General features: G+C 51.3%; 5 protein-coding genes across 5 annotated transcripts; 4 read left to right on the forward strand and 1 right to left on the reverse strand.

Moving 5' to 3' along the window:
• Positions 1–2,083: 2,083 nt before the first annotated feature.
• On the forward strand, positions 2,084–6,633 carry ALTATR162_LOCUS9744 (uncharacterized protein; the record flags this gene model as incomplete). Its single annotated transcript, XM_043317378.1, has 4 exons — positions 2,084–2,147; positions 2,194–2,633; positions 2,688–3,337; positions 6,150–6,633. The coding sequence occupies 4 exons, from the start codon at positions 2,084–2,086 to the stop codon at positions 6,631–6,633; spliced, it is 1,638 nt and encodes a 545-aa protein (XP_043173313.1).
• Positions 6,634–10,771: 4,138 nt separating this feature from the next.
• ALTATR162_LOCUS9745 (uncharacterized protein) lies at positions 10,772–11,374 on the reverse strand (the record flags this gene model as incomplete). Its single annotated transcript, XM_043317379.1, has 1 exon — positions 10,772–11,374. The coding sequence occupies one exon, from the start codon at positions 11,372–11,374 to the stop codon at positions 10,772–10,774; it is 603 nt and encodes a 200-aa protein (XP_043173314.1).
• Positions 11,375–12,637: 1,263 nt separating this feature from the next.
• Positions 12,638–13,804, forward strand: ALTATR162_LOCUS9746 (uncharacterized protein; the record flags this gene model as incomplete). Its single annotated transcript, XM_043317380.1, has 1 exon — positions 12,638–13,804. The coding sequence occupies one exon, from the start codon at positions 12,638–12,640 to the stop codon at positions 13,802–13,804; it is 1,167 nt and encodes a 388-aa protein (XP_043173315.1).
• Positions 13,805–14,067: 263 nt separating this feature from the next.
• Positions 14,068–14,898, forward strand: ALTATR162_LOCUS9747 (uncharacterized protein; the record flags this gene model as incomplete). The annotated part of the gene is made up of 1 exon (XM_043317381.1): positions 14,068–14,898. The coding sequence occupies one exon, from the start codon at positions 14,068–14,070 to the stop codon at positions 14,896–14,898; it is 831 nt and encodes a 276-aa protein (XP_043173316.1).
• A 1,659-nt stretch (positions 14,899–16,557) lies between these two features.
• On the forward strand, positions 16,558–17,562 carry ALTATR162_LOCUS9748 (uncharacterized protein; the record flags this gene model as incomplete). The annotated part of the gene is made up of 3 exons (XM_043317382.1): positions 16,558–16,704; positions 16,758–17,211; positions 17,261–17,562. 3 exons carry the CDS (start codon positions 16,558–16,560, stop codon positions 17,560–17,562), a joined length of 903 nt encoding a protein of 300 aa, XP_043173317.1.
• Between the last annotated feature and the right edge of the window lie 20 nt (positions 17,563–17,582).

Here is a 17,582-nt window from a genome sequence, read left to right on the forward strand (position 1 = left end):
ACACTCACTGTGCCACTGCGGACCAGACCCTGTATTCACAATATCGCGGAGCCCTTCGTACCCGAATATAAATACGTCAGACTACTTTGGTGCTGGCGGATTGCTGCTCTCGTGTCCTTCTTGGGCGGATCATCCTTTGCGGCAATTTCCAATTGAAGCAGGAAAAATATCCACCCGACGTGAGCATCGTGACCTTAATCTAGCAGACTAAAAAAAAAACGGTGCCCGCTAATGCGCGCTCACAGGCCATGGCAACTTACTGTAGCCATGGTACATGGTACATATCGTGAGGTTGCAAGCACACCCCAACCTCGCCTCCGCAACGATCACCAAGGCGCCCAGCCCAGCGGCTGGCGGCCTCATGGAAGAAATGCCCCAGACTTCTACTATCCTTCCATGGCATCGACGTTCGCCATGAACGTTCGGCACGAGCATGCCGTCTTATGAATGACCCAATTCGTCCTTGCCGACCGGCGCCGGTCGAGGATCGCCCTCGCATGAAATATGAGGGAAATTACCCACAAGGGAAAATCGCCAAATGAACGACAGCCGTTGCGCAGTTGGTAGTAGCATACCCCAGCTTTTCATGTTTCTTGCTGTCAGAAGACATGCGTGCACGGTGCAGTGTGCAGCCGACGGTGCCTATGACCTAATGCCGAGGAGGGGACAATGCTCGCTGGGACTTGGGTTCCCGTCTGAAGTTGGTACGAGAGAGCTTGGGCGGGTTGTTGCTCGCTGGGTCCTGGTGCTGTGGGATTCGAGGTCTGCCGGAACGGAAAATAGGGGTGTTGTGGTGGTTGCTTGTGCGCTGGTAGTGGGTGGTTGATCAACAATAAACAAGACCAGAAGCACATTGTGTCGATCTTTACTAGCAGAAACTCGTCATAGTTGTGTTAGGCACATGCTGTTCGTCCCACGTCTCCTCGAGCGGAAGCGTTGGAATTATCATCAGCGACGCGGACAGGGCGTCGTACCCCTGCTCCTCGCTAAATTCGCTTGATAGCGATGGGTAATCTCTTGCTGCACAGTGCAAGCATTGTGTTGCCCTGCAATCAGGCGTGCACAGAAACGGCGCGGCAAGGGCGTTCTCTTCGCCCTGTGATACGTTCGCTATTCCCCGAGGCATGTGACTAAGAGCGGAAAAGATTTCAAAGGATGCAGAGGATGCATGGCGCTCGTGAGCTGTTACTCGTCTAAGACGCCAGCGATTCCTGGCATGTGGGATCTGGAATAGGAGACTTAGCGATGAACATGGCAAGTTTAGGAGAGGGCACTGTTGCGCAAGCCTTGATATAATGAAGAGATGTCATCTTGGGTGCAATCTCGATGATGACTGGGTAGAGACAAGGGCATGGCCAATCAAGGAGGATGAGGTAGTGCGACGGCTGTGGTGAACGTTGACCAGTCGATGGCCATTCCTGTTCCGAGCCTCTGAGGGGTTCGAGGGATAGCGCATGCGTTATCGCGTGGGTGACAGGAGCGGAGACAGCTGGGCACGAGGGATGCACGAATGGAGTCTTGTGGAGAGATTCCTATCACCAGCCGCCTCCAGCCTTGATCGTAGCTCCCTAGATACTTTGGTAGTCAGCCACCATGTCCCAGCCATATTGTCCAGCTGACGAAAGTTCGTTCCCGCATACCATACGCCGCTGCCATCGACATTTGGCCCTGGAGCAGCGGCGCCGGACTTGCGCTACTCGATCTAGCCTGGACTTGGCCAGTTCTGGCGACCCACAAAGTTACCTCGTACACGTTATTTCGGTGGCATTGACGGTCGATCCCTGAGGAAGATAGCGGAGGTGCCCAGGCCCCAAGCTCGACGTGAGTGGTTCCTGCGTCCGTAATTGCACTGCTTTGGGCGGACGTGCCGGACTTTGCCATTCTGCACGAGAGAGGCCCAGCAGTTCATCATCAGCCATTGCGCTGCCTGCCATCTCGCCGTCCGACCTCTTTTACTTTTGGCTGGCCTCATTACAACCACACCCTCTGCTCGCCTTCGCACGCTCTTCAGCTATTTTCTTATTTGTTCAACAGAAGGCCTTCACCTTTTACAGTCACTCGCTTTAATACAATAATTCCCACAATGTTCTCTCGTAGTACTTGGGGGGCCTCGCCCTGGGTGTTATTACTTGCCATGGCCCGCTTCTGTAAGTAGACTCCTCGCTTGCGACTGCAGAACCACTCCCAAAGAAGCTCTCGTGCTGACCGGTGAACTTCATCCAGCCAACGCTGCTTGCGAATGCGGTTACTCGGTTAATGCTACAACCGACCCATCCTATGCTGTCTTCACAGAGCTCATGGAGAACGACTTCTTACATACATCGACGGAAGACTTCACAGAGATTGGCTGGCAACCCCAGGTATATAATGTTACGTCGAAAGATGCTAGAGGGCCATTCGGGAAGAATATGGAGTTGACCAACATTGTCGCAAACCCGTTCAAGAAGGGATGGTCGGGTGAGGCCGACCATGGTGGAGACGCGGGACTCGAGTTATGGGTACGAGGAGATCACCAAGACGGTCTCGTGAGCGGTGCCGAGCTTGTCACTATGCGCAACGACTCTCTACTTGGAAGCTTCCGTGTTGGCATGAAGCTTTCCAATTCGTCTGGAACATGCGGCGCTTTCTTCTTTGTACGTTCGCACTCTACATTGACCCCGGGTTTCAGAATTGGCTAACAAGCATAGTACCACAACAATTCGCAAGAAATCGACATGGAATTCCTTTCGCACCAATTCAACAACTCCCAAGGCGCCGTAAACCTCGTTCTCCAAAGCCCGGAATCCGTTACGCACGGTTATGCTGCTCAGGGAACAAATGGCTTCGAGGTCATGGCTCTCCCTTTCCGCCCAGATGAGATGTTCCACGAGTACCGTTTTGACTGGACCCCCAACCGCGTTGCTTTCTACGTTGACGGCGAACTTCTCCATGAGATGACGGAGAATATTCCCACGGAGAGCGGTGGCATCTTCCTCAACCACTGGAGCAACGGCGACCCATCTTGGTCGGCAGGACCCCCGGATCGCGACACCGTCATGACCATCTCGTACATGAAGGCATACTTCAACTCAACCGATACCGAACGCTCGCAAAACGACTACAGGGACCGCTGCCCAACATACGACCCAGCCAAGGTTTGCGCCATCCCTAACCAGATGAGCCCGCCAGATCAAAGTCAGGGCGTCGACGCAGCGAAGACGTACTTCTTCTCAACAGACGGAGACGACATGACGCCCGGTCAAACAACCTTTACCGGTAGCGCGAACAGCCACTTCAGCGCGCCGTCATTATCACTCGTAGCCCCATTACTTGTCATACTACTCAGCTTAACACTGGGGTGAGTGATGGACATCCCTGGGACACTAGTTCTCGCTTCTTATCGCAAGGCCCTTGTTCTCCGACCTTACGGACAGAACTTTTACGAGCATACGACTACTTTTACAGCGTTCTTGGAGTAATATGGCTACAGCAGTCCGATTTTCACTTTCACTTCGACCTTCCCACGGGCCCGTCTTCAGCCGCCCTACACGTTCTTTTTGATTCGGCAGCATACTCATGGCGCAACGCCGCCTATAGTGTCTTGCCTTTTTTCCACTTCACTTCTTGTATATATCATTCGCACGGGACTCTGCGCAGCCAGCCCGTTTGCCTACGCCTTCTGCCCTAGTCTGGCAACGGCTTTTCCTCTACCTCGGTCCATCGTGACAGAGATTTTTATTGTATCGGAGTTCACTCCGCCGGATGTTGTTATTCCAACTATCCTATCGGCCCTCATACCCCCATCTCACCGTCGGCTCTCGACAGGGCCGCGTCTCCTGTTTTTGCATTGGAAAGAGAAAAGGATCGGAAGATACCATCTTAGACCATTATGCGTCGATATATCCCAGCCTAAGAAAGCTACTATTACAGAAATTACAACCACACTTTACACTTTTGTCTTTCGTCACGGTCTCTTATCTCAGGTTATGATTAAAGGACATTGCCCTGCATCCCCGTTTTGCAATGATACCAGTTTGCAATACATGTACCTTGCATACGCGCAAGAACTACTACTTGCCTAGCATCCGAGTTGGAATTTCTGGCTTCTGTTTTGTGGAGCTGGCTACTGTCACGGAGCCTAACTCCGGGAGCGTCGGAAGACCCTCCAGCGTCCCTCAGCCGGTCAGCCAACAGCACCAATCAGACGCGCTACACAAGCCTATCGAACCTCACGCAGTTTGTCGGGACACATCCATGGCACTACCCGCGACGCGCATACTCAAAAGCCAGGTTCGCGTTCTCCGGAGGAGCTGAACAACGCGCTCATCAAGCCAGACTACATTCTCCGGCGCCAACTACCTTAGCACCCTAACTCAGCTCCAATCTATCGACCCAAACTGAGACCACGAGACCGGAAAACACCGCTAAACTCTCCTCGGTACAGCTTCACACTCTTGGATGCAATGCAGACCAGCGCCGCGCGAAGGTCCACTGGTGGCGTCTGCCGGTGCGTTTCGGTACTTGGGTTAGTAGCAAAAAGGGATTGTCGGTCTAGTGACGTAAAGCTGCGCTTGTAACGCGGCGCCGTTAGACTCCGGGCACTTCGAATTTTAGTCCTGGTGGAGCGGCGGTTCCAGAGGACGGTCCAGGTACTCCCGTGATAGTGGGGCATAGAGGCTATTGGAGGAAGTGGCGAGGAGATATTCTGAGATATCTGACATCTTGCTCATGAGATGACACGATCACGAAGTCTTGCTGTTGTACTTGCGCCCGTGGCTGTGGCTCCGCAGAATCTCTGTCTTTTTTTTTTCTTCTTATCTTTCTTTGCCTGCAAGAGTTCCGTGCTGCATCGGGTCTCCTCCTGACCTCATGCGCATCCGGGAGAGGCTGTGTCCGTCACCCCCTACGTTCAAATGTTCTTCTGCATTCTGGCTGCACCACAAGCTCTCGAGTAGCGCCAATCTAGTCTTGTTCGAGAGGGCGATAAAGGCTTGTTTGTATTTGGCATTGCTTTAGCTTACCGACATGCTGCGATGAACGGGACCGTGTTGTCACGACGACCTTCATTGATGGTTTACGTAGCAAATTGCAGGTCGGTCGGGGAGATGGAGATCTCTCAGCACAGAACACTCACTGACCGGCTTCTTGGTTGGTGTTCTCGAGAGATGCGTAGGGACTCAGTTTTGGTCACTACGAGCGATGCATACCCCTTAGCTCGGGTACCGTAGCAGCGCAGGCTATGCGCATATCCTATGGCTGAACACTCAGTAGGTTGTTATTCTAATCTTGACGTTGTCTACACTGCCCCCATGAACTTGCCCTTTCTAAAGCTCCCAAGGTTAACTCATATCATAATTCGGATGCAGGCTATCAGCCACCACTCCATGCGCCAATTTATCGTACCATGGCCCAATGGGCAGAAGCTACAGCTCATTATCAGTAAGACTGAGAAGTCACGATGAAACCTGAGGCAGTCGTTGAACACCCGCAAGGAGAGCCGCTCCTTCTGCTTTGGTTCAGGGTTTAGTCGTTGCGTCTGTATCCTCGTAGTAGAACATTAACACTGCAGTGTTTCAACCACACACTCGTCCGGGTCTACACACTCTTTGGCTCCAGCAACTCGCATGCGCCTCTAGGTCCTTGTATTTTGACTCTTTTGGTTCTTTTGGCCTGTTTACTTTCTACCCGTCTCTTCTCCTACTGCACGTTACAATACATTTACATTTCCGAGTAACGTTGCATCTTTGCGACGGGTTTCGACACAAATATACCTCCTGCGGTTTACCTTCGCTTTGCAGCTTGTGCTTTCAATATCAATTTTTCCATTAGCCAGTCAGTCGGTCAGATACAGAGTCTGTATTTCGGTCTCGAGCCTGCACAAACGAGAAGGACTGGTGGGCGGCCACCCCTTCCATTCCTCACACCACACAGAATGCGCGCCCATGCATTTTCAGTCCCCCTGCTGTCGGCATTGGTGGGCGGTAGGCTCTTTGCTGAGTCCGAATATCTGCGAGATGTTGAGGAGGACCCGTCGACGACGAGCACGAGTCCAGCTTCGGTGCCCGTATCGGGCTCACCTGCTGTGACGTCCATAGCTGGTTCGGACGGCATTGAGTAATGACGCACCATGAGAAACTACAGTGGTATAAAAAGTACTGACATGGTTTCAGGCTCCGTCAGGGACCGGGTATCGCTCTAGTTGGCGGTGCGCCTGCGCCTGTTCAGCAACCACCTGTCCCGATCATAGTAACGGTAACCGCAACTGCAAAACCTGCTCCACTAGCCAAACCCATACCATCACCAGCTCCTGCACCGCCCATCAATATCGCCGGGACAGCAGGCGCAGATGTTACACGCTTGGCGAGACCTAGCAGTACATTCAGCAATGTGCCCTTCTACACCGTAGTCTGGGCCGAAACATGGATCGGCGGAACGTATTCGACCTGGTGGCCACACACTATATCGCTCGACTTCAAGCCTGCGCAAACGCACGCTCCATTCCCAGGAATAGGAGAGATTGGCATGGGCACGTTGACTGGTAGAACCGGTGTGACGCGAACTGTCGTGGTAAATGCTGCTCCTACACCAAAAGGAGGTTGGGCTAAGGGTCTCGCTGCAGCCGTCGGTATTGGCATAGCGGGTATGGTGGTGTGATAATAAGGCATGAGCAGACTACGGATAGGAATACTTGATGGAAAGGAGGAAAAGTCCAGACTTACTCTACCCAGGGCGGATCTGAACAACACAGCATTGTCATATTTGACACATGAACGATTTATGAGACATGTTTACTATACGAAGTACGATAGCGATGGGTGAGAATGGGAAGGAATACAGGGAAACAGTCAGTTGATAATGTCAGAGAGTTCTGAAGACGATGCGAGATTTCTACCCGCGCTCGTGGTAGAAGTTGTTGGTGTACATTCATCACACCACTATTTGGGATCAAGGTGCAAATCGAATGCAGTAATTAATGTAGAGGTTGTCTTAAGATGTTGAGTTGACGAAAATGTGATGGAAGAGTTCATCGTGACTATCGATGTACATGTGGGCTTGTGTATATCTCATGCTCTGATCCCATAACCTCTTCCGTTTCCTATCCTACACGATTTTTTTGACCACCTCCTAAGTTTCCAACGACTTCGTGAGGAACTTAGTCGTTGCAGGCAGTGCGCCACTGGGCGTTCCAGGCGCTCACGTCGGAGAACTTTCCACCAGCATTGCAGCCCGTGGCTTCGAACAGCGGCTTGACGTTCATACAGGTTGACGTACAGTCACCTTTGTTGTCCTGTAGTTCTAGTCAGTTTTATATTTCTCTCCCCAAAAGGTTTCGAGGAACTTACAGCGATACAACAGTGGGAACCATCAGCGTATAAGCACTGGGAGTACAGGCCAGCCTAGGTACCAACGGCCATGGTAAGGAAAAGGCCAACAACAGCAGAGAAGCGCATGTTGGCGGTAGGTTGGGAAAGGAAGGTAGGGGAGGAGGGGCTTGGTTCCAATTGATGTTGGAACTGTGGTTTGTCTCATCACAGAGGCTGCCAAGGTGTTTTATAAGGTCATGATCATCTAGGAGTATATTATCGTGCTCAAACTCGGTGGCTTTCGTGCCAGTAGGTCAGTCTATCTCCTCCACGACTCAAGTCTAGTGATACGGCAATCGCCATTGTTTCCCCAATACCTCGACCGTTAAGCAGAATACGAGTACGTTGGTATGAGAAACCATGCGATCAACAGAACAAATACCACATGGACTCCGAGCGCACCTCGTATAACATCTCCGCGTGCTGGATGGATATGTTTGATCTTGGCTCAGAAAAGAAGCTCACCTAAGACTGGTGGATCAGCCAAAGGGGTACTCTTACTAGCGACCGGAATATTGTCGAAATACTTACCGATGGGGCTTTAGATCATCGCAATTCATCACAATGTGCGGTGTGTAAAACGCGATGGGGGAAGGATGCCGAGATTGGTACCTAGTGGAGCAAGACTTGGAAGGTCCGAAAGAGGCACATGAAAAGGTCCGAAAATAGACACGTCAACCCCAATCTGGTTTCTCTCGGCGTCCTACAATACCATTTCCGAAGTCGTTCACAGTGAGTATGGTATACGACAAGACCTTGAAGTCTCAGTGGTTCCGTGTATCGGGAAAGGATGTCAACCAAATCATCGATACCTCTCCCGCAACTCTAAAAGACTCTACTCTACTTCAACTACTCTTCATCTCTTCCAAACCGTCATCATGGTCCGCATCACCTCCGCCGCTGCGTTCATCTTCGCTTTCGCCTTTGGTGTTCAGGCTTCTCATACCTGTCAATGCTTGTTCCAGGACCGTTCGCACTGCTGCGCCAGCACCGTAAGACCCTCAGAATCATTAGGAAACCAAGGATAAAGCTGACCGGAGACTTGCTCCTTTACAGAGTGTTTACGGTGGCGAGGAGAGGTGCGAAGATGTATGCATGAACGCTCAGCGAAACAAGGACAAAGCTGCTTGCAACGCTGGTGGTGCGTGGTCCAAGGTCAGTGCGTGGAATGTCCAGTTCCGCGAGCCATGCGCGTAAGTACACTTTACACCAAGTAGTAATGCTGTTGTTGACTTTTTGAAGGATTGGTTCCACTGATTCAGTCTAAACAGTTTTGGCGCGGTATATAGAAGGTGGAGCGGATAATGCTTGTGGGTCGTGTAAAGAGTAGGGTACCTGGGTATTGGAAGAGGTTCCACTGTACACCAATTTTTCGTATCTTTCAATGTATGATCACCCTGTCTATACAGTCCAGTTCCAAGAATAATTGCGACAGACAATGTCAGTGACTCTTGTTCGTTCCATGTATTCAGTTCGACGTCAGCTTCGAATTGTAAAGATGTGATGCGCGAATATAGGGCAGAACTTATCGCATCTACGTAAGTCGAACGAGGTTCGTTCTCACACGTGATGTCAGCCTCGGCCCGTTGATACGCGTGTTGTTGACCTGCCTATGAGCGCCAACACCAGATCAGCAATGTATGGATGTGGCACATGCATTGTGTTGACAAGGGAGCCCTCGAGACACCAGAGAAGAAGGGACATAAATGCAGATAACTGCAAGATCTATCCAGATAGGCTCTGCAGATGCAAGGGACGCAGTTCAACAAAGGGCGGTGGAGTGACGCCTAGAAATGTGGCGCGACATTCACGCTACTTGCAGACGATCCAGTCCCTTTCGGTCCGAAGTTTAGAGAGCTTAACGTGACGGCACATTGACAGCAGTACTGCTGATAAGGTGATTGAAACGAATATTACGCATCTCCTGCTTTGTATAAAGATCTAGTTGCTCAGAGAGAGTTTTCTCATATCATTTTCCATAATCAACAATCAACCAGTCAGTCAGGCATTAGCAAAAGCGACCCGATAGCGGAGTGCATTACCCGATCAGGGAACACGACGAAACAGACAACCGACAACGAACAGCAACCGTTATAGGACTGAGAACAAGCGCATATATCAATTAGATTACCAGACGAGTTAACCTACTCGAGCTGTTCACTACGAAGAGTCAACTCTCAAGACACATCGACTCAACGAAGTCCTCGAGCACCGCTGCAAACCAATTACAATTGATTCCCTCTCTATCGAAACGAACGAAGAAGTGAAAGCAGATCAGATGGCGACAGCATATTACTTCGCAGCGCACTTCAACATGCCCCGAACGCATGCAACCGACGAGCCATGGTTCCCTGCCACTACGCTTAACATTGCGTCGCCGTCATCACACGTTCCGACCACGCAAGCCCAAGTCCAAGTCCAGCCTACGCCATCAACACAACCAGCAATAACAACAACAAGAGTAGGAAAAAAAACCCCACAATCAACCTCGATCCTCTTCCGTCTCCCAGCGGAATTACGCAACCAAATTTATGAAGAGCTCCTCTGCCCCGATACACCGCACCACAAAACCCTAGCTACGTACTCTACGCCATCCAAGCCTCCAGCCGTGTACCCGGCTATCCTCCAAACATGTCGCCGGATTCACGAAGAAGCCCAAGATCTCGTATACACAACACACGTTTTCCACGCCCACCGCTCCCTATTGACGGCTCTGCCACACCTGATTTGCCCTGAGCAGCCAGTCTTGTCTCAGACTGGTATCGCGAAGATTAATCGCTGGCAACTTGAACTGCGTCTAGATACCGATCCCCGATTTACCAGCAGTCAAGCTACCGCCGCGTTCTCCGGTGCGGAGTTTCTTGAAATAAAGGTCTGGCAGAGCATGTTTGATGGAGCTGATAACTCGGTCTTGAAACTGTTTACTGGAGTAAGAGGAGTGGGGGTTGCTAAGATTACTTGGTGTGATGATGAGGGGTTGGGGAGATGGTTGGAGGCGAGGATGATGATGCCGATCGAGGAGGGAGTGAGTACGGAAGAGGGGTGTTGTCAGTCTGAGCATATGGTGGGCGGGGATATGACGTGGTTTGATGCGGCTAGGGATCCTTGGACGTTTGGGAATAGATAAAGGAGAAAGTGGAAGGTGTTAGGTCAAGCGTGGACGGCGTTACAGGATATACTTGTTGCTTTTAGCGTGCTTATATCGTCACCTCTGATGTGAACATATACATATATAGAGTATTGTGTTTAGGAAACCGAGTCATTTTTAGCCAAAGACCCTGAGGTTCTCCACGGATTTTATACAGACGCCTGCTGTTATTTCTGATGGGTATCGAGTGTTTGAGAATATAAAATGAACAAAAGGAAATTTGCCGAAGCCCGCACTCTGATTCGATTACAGACGTTCTCGGATATTGTGCCTGCGTGATCTACCGCAGCTCTTCTCTCTCCTCGTCCTCACCCTCCTCAATCTTAGCGCAGGGAAATGCGCACTCCATTGTGCGTTCCCTACTTCCCTTCCCACTCTCAACCCAGATGCCCGAATCACACCATGCGTCAGGCCTCACTCTTTTGCTCCCGCCCTCTGTCGCCCAGCTCACGCCATCAGACTCGAAGACAAGAGCATCCTCCCCGTCTGTGCCGTGGATGGTCAAACTCGTGTCATCCAGCAATCCCGCGATGGTGAGAACCTGCTTCGCAGAGACCTTCGCATACGAGTTGCGCTCGGTTCGTGGTCTTGAAGAAGCAACATCGATGGTGATTCCATTTGTATGATCTTCCAAGCTGTCGATTTGGATATAGTTGATTTTGCCCTTGCTCGTTGATTCGGATTGAGTAGCGGTGATGAGTTGCTTGTGGAAGAGGGTGAACGTGCATTTATCGGCCAGAGATGCATCAGATGTTGATAGCAATGATTGTACGTCACCGCGAGGGAGGATGCGCGGGGGTTGAGGAGGTACAACGCGGGCGGTGCATGGTGACGATGCAAAGAAGAGGACTGAAGAGAGGATGGCGAAAGTGTTGGTGTGCATGGTGAAGACCTGCTTGCAAATGCTTTATGTTGTTATGTATTTGTCTCGAAGTTGTAGAAGTAGAGTTGATGACGCAGTCAGTCAAGATGTAGACGGCAAACGGATATCCAGATCCAAGGCCAGCTGAACGATGCAAATAAGGTGCGCAGAATGTGAATGTGAATGCAGATACTGGTAGCGCTGAACAAAGGTACCTTTGTACCTTATTGCAGCCTGTGGAGAGATTGTTTCAGAACAACTACGCCGGTCTACCCGCCCTTCACCCTGTCTATCGCGTTCATCGCTACTATTCTCGCTCGGCGAGCCCCGCTTGGGTACCCGATGGGGTCATGCGGCGGTTGGCTGCGAGGCTGATGCGGGGTTGCGGCGCAGACGCGTCGGATAGAGTACTTTCAGCGGCAGCCGGGCGGCAAGCACCCATGCTGTGCAATGAGGTGCATTTTTGAGCCGCAAGGAATGTGAAGGCCTCCGAAAAGATGCATTTATGAGGGCGGCGCGGGTTTCTTTGTCTTGGGCAATATTACGTGAGGTTGGCTGTGTACTGCATGGTGTTGGCAGGGAAATGAGGAGCGACGCGATGAAGTCACGATCGTCAGGGAAGGCCGAAAATGTTCAAACTATGCACATCTCCAGGAAGCTTGACAGCGAAAGGAGATGACTGTCCGTCACACTCCATGTGCGATTCCTGCGCGCCGTCTTCAGCTCCTGTACCTTGACGGTTGTAATGGTACCTGTTTGTTTCGAGGCTCCCGTCGTTCTCTCAGAAACCTCGATCTTGTTCCTTCTTTGATGCAATGTCACTGCAGAGCACACACAGTCTCTAGTTATGATGGCTTGTAGCATGAAGTTCAGTGAAGTCCAGTATTCGTACCCGGTGCGACCTCATTGATATAAGTCTGTCTCATTGGCAGCCTTGGCGGATGCTTTGGAGTGAAATGAAAGTAGGACAGGCCTGGAGGACTGGGAGTGACAGCTACAGCTAGTGCATACGAGCCTACGCATTTCTGTAAGGGAGTGTTGAGCAGTACGACGAGCATTCCTTGAGACTGTGAAACGACCCATAACACAACCGGTGACTGTCTTCACAGCGGTGCTAGCGTCAGGGTCCATGAAGTTGGCTTGGACGTGCGCAGGGGGGGAGAAAGGGCAATTTCGGGATGCCGATTTGGTAGGCGTGGGGCCGAGCGTCTTGAACTCTGACGTTGAGCACACAAGGTGTAATTCGGCATCCCGACTATTCCACCACCAAACACTGCCGTCGCAATGTCGCGCCCCTGCCAGCAACGGCGCGCGAGTGCGGCTGCGAATCGCAAATCGAAATCTTCCAAGCCGACAGGACCTCCCCCGATCAGACACAAAGCACGACAAAAGGCCATACATAACGCTCGACACGGGCGTGGCGGAGGACGTGGCGGAGCGCGCGGAGGCAGCCGTGGAGCTGCACGCGGAGGGCGAGGTGGAGGCCGTGGTGGACGTTTTGCACAAAAGAGTGGCAGAAATGAATCAGAACAAGACTTTATACCTCTATCCTCTGGCGGAAACAACTTCGAAGCGCTGTACCGATCCAGGCGCGACGACGACTTTGACCTAGAAGCGGACGATGACAGTAGTGATTCGGACGAAATCGACGACGACATGTACGACGCCCAGGATATCGAGATCAACGTCCAGGCGCCACCACCCACGATTAGCAGAGGGAGACAACCACGAGCACAGGTCATGTTTACCGAAGCAGCCGCGGTCGCTGTATACAGACAGATTTACTTGCGCGATTTCCCACTGAGTACGACGACGACCCGAGTACGCTACGGACTCTACCAGGAAGACACTTCTGCCGACTCGAGCGCATACATCTCCTTCGCACCGTCCCCAGTATCCCGTCGATCGAGCGTTAGCAGCGCCACAAGCGACGATTCTATGGATGGACCAACAACACCCGAGTACAACCCTGCACGCGATTACGTCTTTACTTTCGGGGTGCACATTGGCAAGCGCTTCACGCATGTTGACGACAACTACCTGAAGACGATTGGCGGTCAGCTCTACAAATACATAGACAAACACGTGGGCCTCCTGGAAGCATTTGAATACCACAGGCCGGGACAAGCACGTCTCAAGCCAGCACAGGCCGAGCGACCGCAGACCCAACCCCAACGGACACAGGCTCAGCCATCGCAGCCACGGCCACAGCCTCCCCAACCGCGGCAGCCCCCAACACAAAACCCACAACCATCTCAATCACACACTCCTTCGGCATCAGACACGTGGAGATTCAAAAAGGGTATCCACGAAGGAAAGCGACTACATGACGTACCCGAAAACTACATACGAACGCTGGAGAACAACCCGTTGGTCAGAAATGCCTGGCCTGGCTTTAAACAGGCAGTCCAGGATTTCAATGCAAAGACCGGTAGACAGGGTCGGGCCTGATCGTACAATGGCTCTACAATAGCTTCTACCACGTGGATGCGCCTTCTACGAGCGTTTGTTGGTGGTCCAAGCGGCAATCTTGGGACTCATCGCAGTCACCTTCGCGGCCTACACCTTGAAAAGCCTGCGCACTCTCTCATACCAGTGACACCTCTTGGTTAAGTCTTCAAATTCATCTGACTACGAGGGCTTCTTCTTGGGTCTCATACACTTCAATCTCAGCACTCACGACTGCCCACAGTGGTACCACATCTCACCTCACTATGGCGACTCACTCAAAACGCGCACGATCGGACCCAGAAGCGTCTCAGTCTCAGTCGCAGTCTTTCAGCAAGCGACAGAGGCAGCGACTACAAGAAGCGGCCGACGACACTACTGCGCAGGATAACATGCGGTACATGAGGACCCAGTCAAAGATCCAGCAACCCAGCGGTACCTCACGAGCCAAGTCTTTCCCAAGCCAGACGTCCCAGTTCATTGACTTGACGCTGAGCGACGAGGTCGAGGGGGTTTTTCCTGCGTATTCATCAAGATCTAAAGCTCATCAAGACCAAGCAGAGGAGCAAAGCCATTCGAAATACGCTTTGCGTAGCAAGACGCCGAGAAACCCCCAAAGAAGCCTCCCAAACCGATCTCAGGACGATCAGAGCGTTCAAGAGGATAATCTAGATCAGAACGATGGCGAAGGAAGATGGACCCTACCACCAAAATCACCGATGTTTACAGATGAGCATACCAGACGCCAGCAACAGAGCGAACGGGGCCGGAAAAAAGACAGAAAAGCGACTAGAAGGGAGAGGAAGATGGCGAGGTCGGCCACCACTACGGCTATAATGTTCACTATTCCAGAGGCGATGACCGCACTTGCTCGGCCCCAGCAAGCTGGGGCCATCGTCTTCAACCTACCGACTGGTGCATATCTTTCATATCCAGTCAAGAGATCATACCACTTGGGCGCCATGGGTCGGTACGAAAACGCCCGTGTCGCTATGCATACTAGCCTTCCCTATCGTCCCTCGGGTGCTGCAAAGGGCAGCTCCCGTTTCAACAATCCTAGGTCAGACTATAAGAAGGCACATAGTCGTTTCGTTTGACCTTAGAACAAACCTATGGGTCGACCGGTTGCGATGAGGAGGACATGAAACCTTTGCCCTTTTGCATTCGAGATTCAATCTTGAGTCTTTGGCGGCTGCATTCCTGAGAACGACAGCATGATGGAACAATATGAAATCGAGCATGGGTATGATGACTAGCTCAGAACTGGGCACCGGATTGTAGTCTAATGGAATGCTATCCTGGTTTCGGCGTATGTGCGCATTAGTCCTGCACCAAGCTTGTTGAGCAAGAGCAACACTAAGCCTTAGAAAAACAATTGAAAACATACATTTCAAACAAACGTGCACATGATATGAGGCCCACAACAGATTGCACAAATATCTTGTCTCGCAGTTGTGGTCTTGGACTTTCCCATCTCCGCGCGTCTTCCACCCTTCACACGAAACAACTGCAAGCATGTGGCTATGTTTTGGTCTCGCCTGGTGCCTTTCCCCAAAAGAAACTACAAAAGGGAGCTACATATTTCTGTCTTGTGTTTTTCCAATCGCAGATAACTCCCACATGCTCACGATGTTGGGCTGTATTACCCGACCAAGACTCCATTCTCAAAATCGCTTAGCGATCTCACTATGTGCTGCACCGTCTGGTCCGAGAGGATGCACTAAGAAGCCGTTAAGAAACTGCGATGGGCACTTGTCCTCCTGCTCCGCTCACCGAAATGTTCGAAAATAGATAAACTAGCTTACAATGTGTACTGCGTGGTAGGCAATATGGTCTTACAGTCAGAGACAAAAATACTGAGACATACTCAACATGATGCCTCAGGTCGTGGAGACCGCCGCACAGTTGATCGCAACGAAACGAAAGGTGACAGAAAGCGTAGGTTAAGGAAAGAGAATTTTTTATAGAAGAGGTTGCAAATCATTCCCATGGCACATTGTGGCACTGCGACTGAACACTACCTAGGTAGCTTAGATCTTGGACATCCCGACGCGCTTCGTCTATGCTCTAAACTCAGAGAGGATATACACGTGTAATATTCCAAAACTCAGATCGGGTTGTCTCATGGCATCACTGTAACCCGCTCGATAATTTATTAGGCTAGTGTGTGGAGATGGGGATCATGGTTCGCCAGCATCCCAAAAGAAGGCTTATTTGACACAAGCATGGCTTCCATGTCCGTGCCAACCTCATGTATATCAAAATGCCAACTGAATTCTGTAGATACTGTCAGCACTAACTCTCACATCGCAAGCGCGCAACCGACGGATTTCGCCCCACCTTCACCAACCAATCCGCGCAACATACTTAGGTACGACCCGCCATAACGCTCGGTTGCAGCCTTGCAGCACGTTCCTGCATACATACCCCAAAGAGATATGAGGCGTTGGTTGCATTTCTAAGCAGTTTGAAATACCACCTTAGTGCTTGTAAATGCTGCTTTTCAATGCTTGTCAATGCTTCGAAATTGGATATTCAGTCGAGTGGAAGATGTGACTACACCGAATATAGTATTTGACGATAGGAGCTTAGAATAAGGGAGAAAAGTATCGAGGTATATAAGACGGGGTGGAGGTGACGTGTTGGCCATTGTGCAATTGTGAAGACAGCGACGACCAGGACGGCAATTACACTCTAAAACCTTTCTTGCAAAGCTTATTCGATTTGAATCGCATCCGTCAACACATATTATCAATATGGATCCCAATGCTTTCACTGTGCCTTTCCAGGCTACCAAGACGCTTCGCCGTGACGTCTACCCTACTATCGACCCCAAGAACCCCGAGTTGAGTGCCAAAGGCAAGACCATCCTCATCACGGGTGCTACAGGTGGACTTGGTGGTGTACGTCAATACCATACGATCCTATTATGTATGTTCGCTGACATATGCTTTAGGAAGTTGCGCGAGCCTGGGCAATCGCTGGTGCGAAAGGCATTGTGCTTTCAGGCCGCAACAAAGAGGGCCTAAAGGAACCGGCAGAGGCCGTTGCATCGCTCAGTCCTTCGACTGAAATCCTTTGCCTGACTGCCGACTTGACCAACGAGGCTGAGGTTGAAGAACTATTCTCCAATGCTGTGAGCCATCTCGGTACCGTGGACGTGGTATTACACGCTGCTGGGAGCATGGTTGGTGGACCGGTGGGCGACTTACCTCCCAACACTTGGTTCAGTGACTACGAGGTCAATGTCAAGGGCTCGTACGTCCTTGCGCACTACTACCTCAAGGCTATATCGGCTGGTACGCTTATCTTTGTCGGTACGCTGGGCGCCTCATTGACGTTTACTGGTATGAGCGCGTACTCTGGAAGTAAGATGGCGTTGCTCAAACTGGCTGAGTACCTGGATGCCGGTGAGATTGAATCGATCTTGCAATCAGACGGCCACTAACTTCTGAACAGAGAGGCCGAACCTCCGCGTCTTTACCGTTCATCCCGGGATTGTTGCTGCGACAGAAACGCAGCGTGGCATGGTTGTTGACTCGCTCACGCGGTTCGCGATCGACAAGGGCATACAGACGGGCGGGTTGTCCTTGTATCTTGCCCGACCAAAGGCAGATTACTTGAAGGGCTCCTTCATCAGTGTGAACTGGAATCTGGATGAACTGGAGAAGCACAAATCTGAGATCACTGAGCAAAAACTCCTGAAGCTTGCTTTCCTTGGTGCTAAGTTGGGACCTGAGGGCCATCCGTGGTCCGAGTGAGTAGAGAGTCTCTCTAGAGG

The sequence above is a fragment of the Alternaria atra genome (genome assembly GCF_907166805.1).
Source record: "Alternaria atra isolate CS162 genome assembly, contig: 30, whole genome shotgun sequence".
NCBI classification, from domain to species: domain Eukaryota; kingdom Fungi; phylum Ascomycota; class Dothideomycetes; order Pleosporales; family Pleosporaceae; genus Alternaria; species Alternaria atra.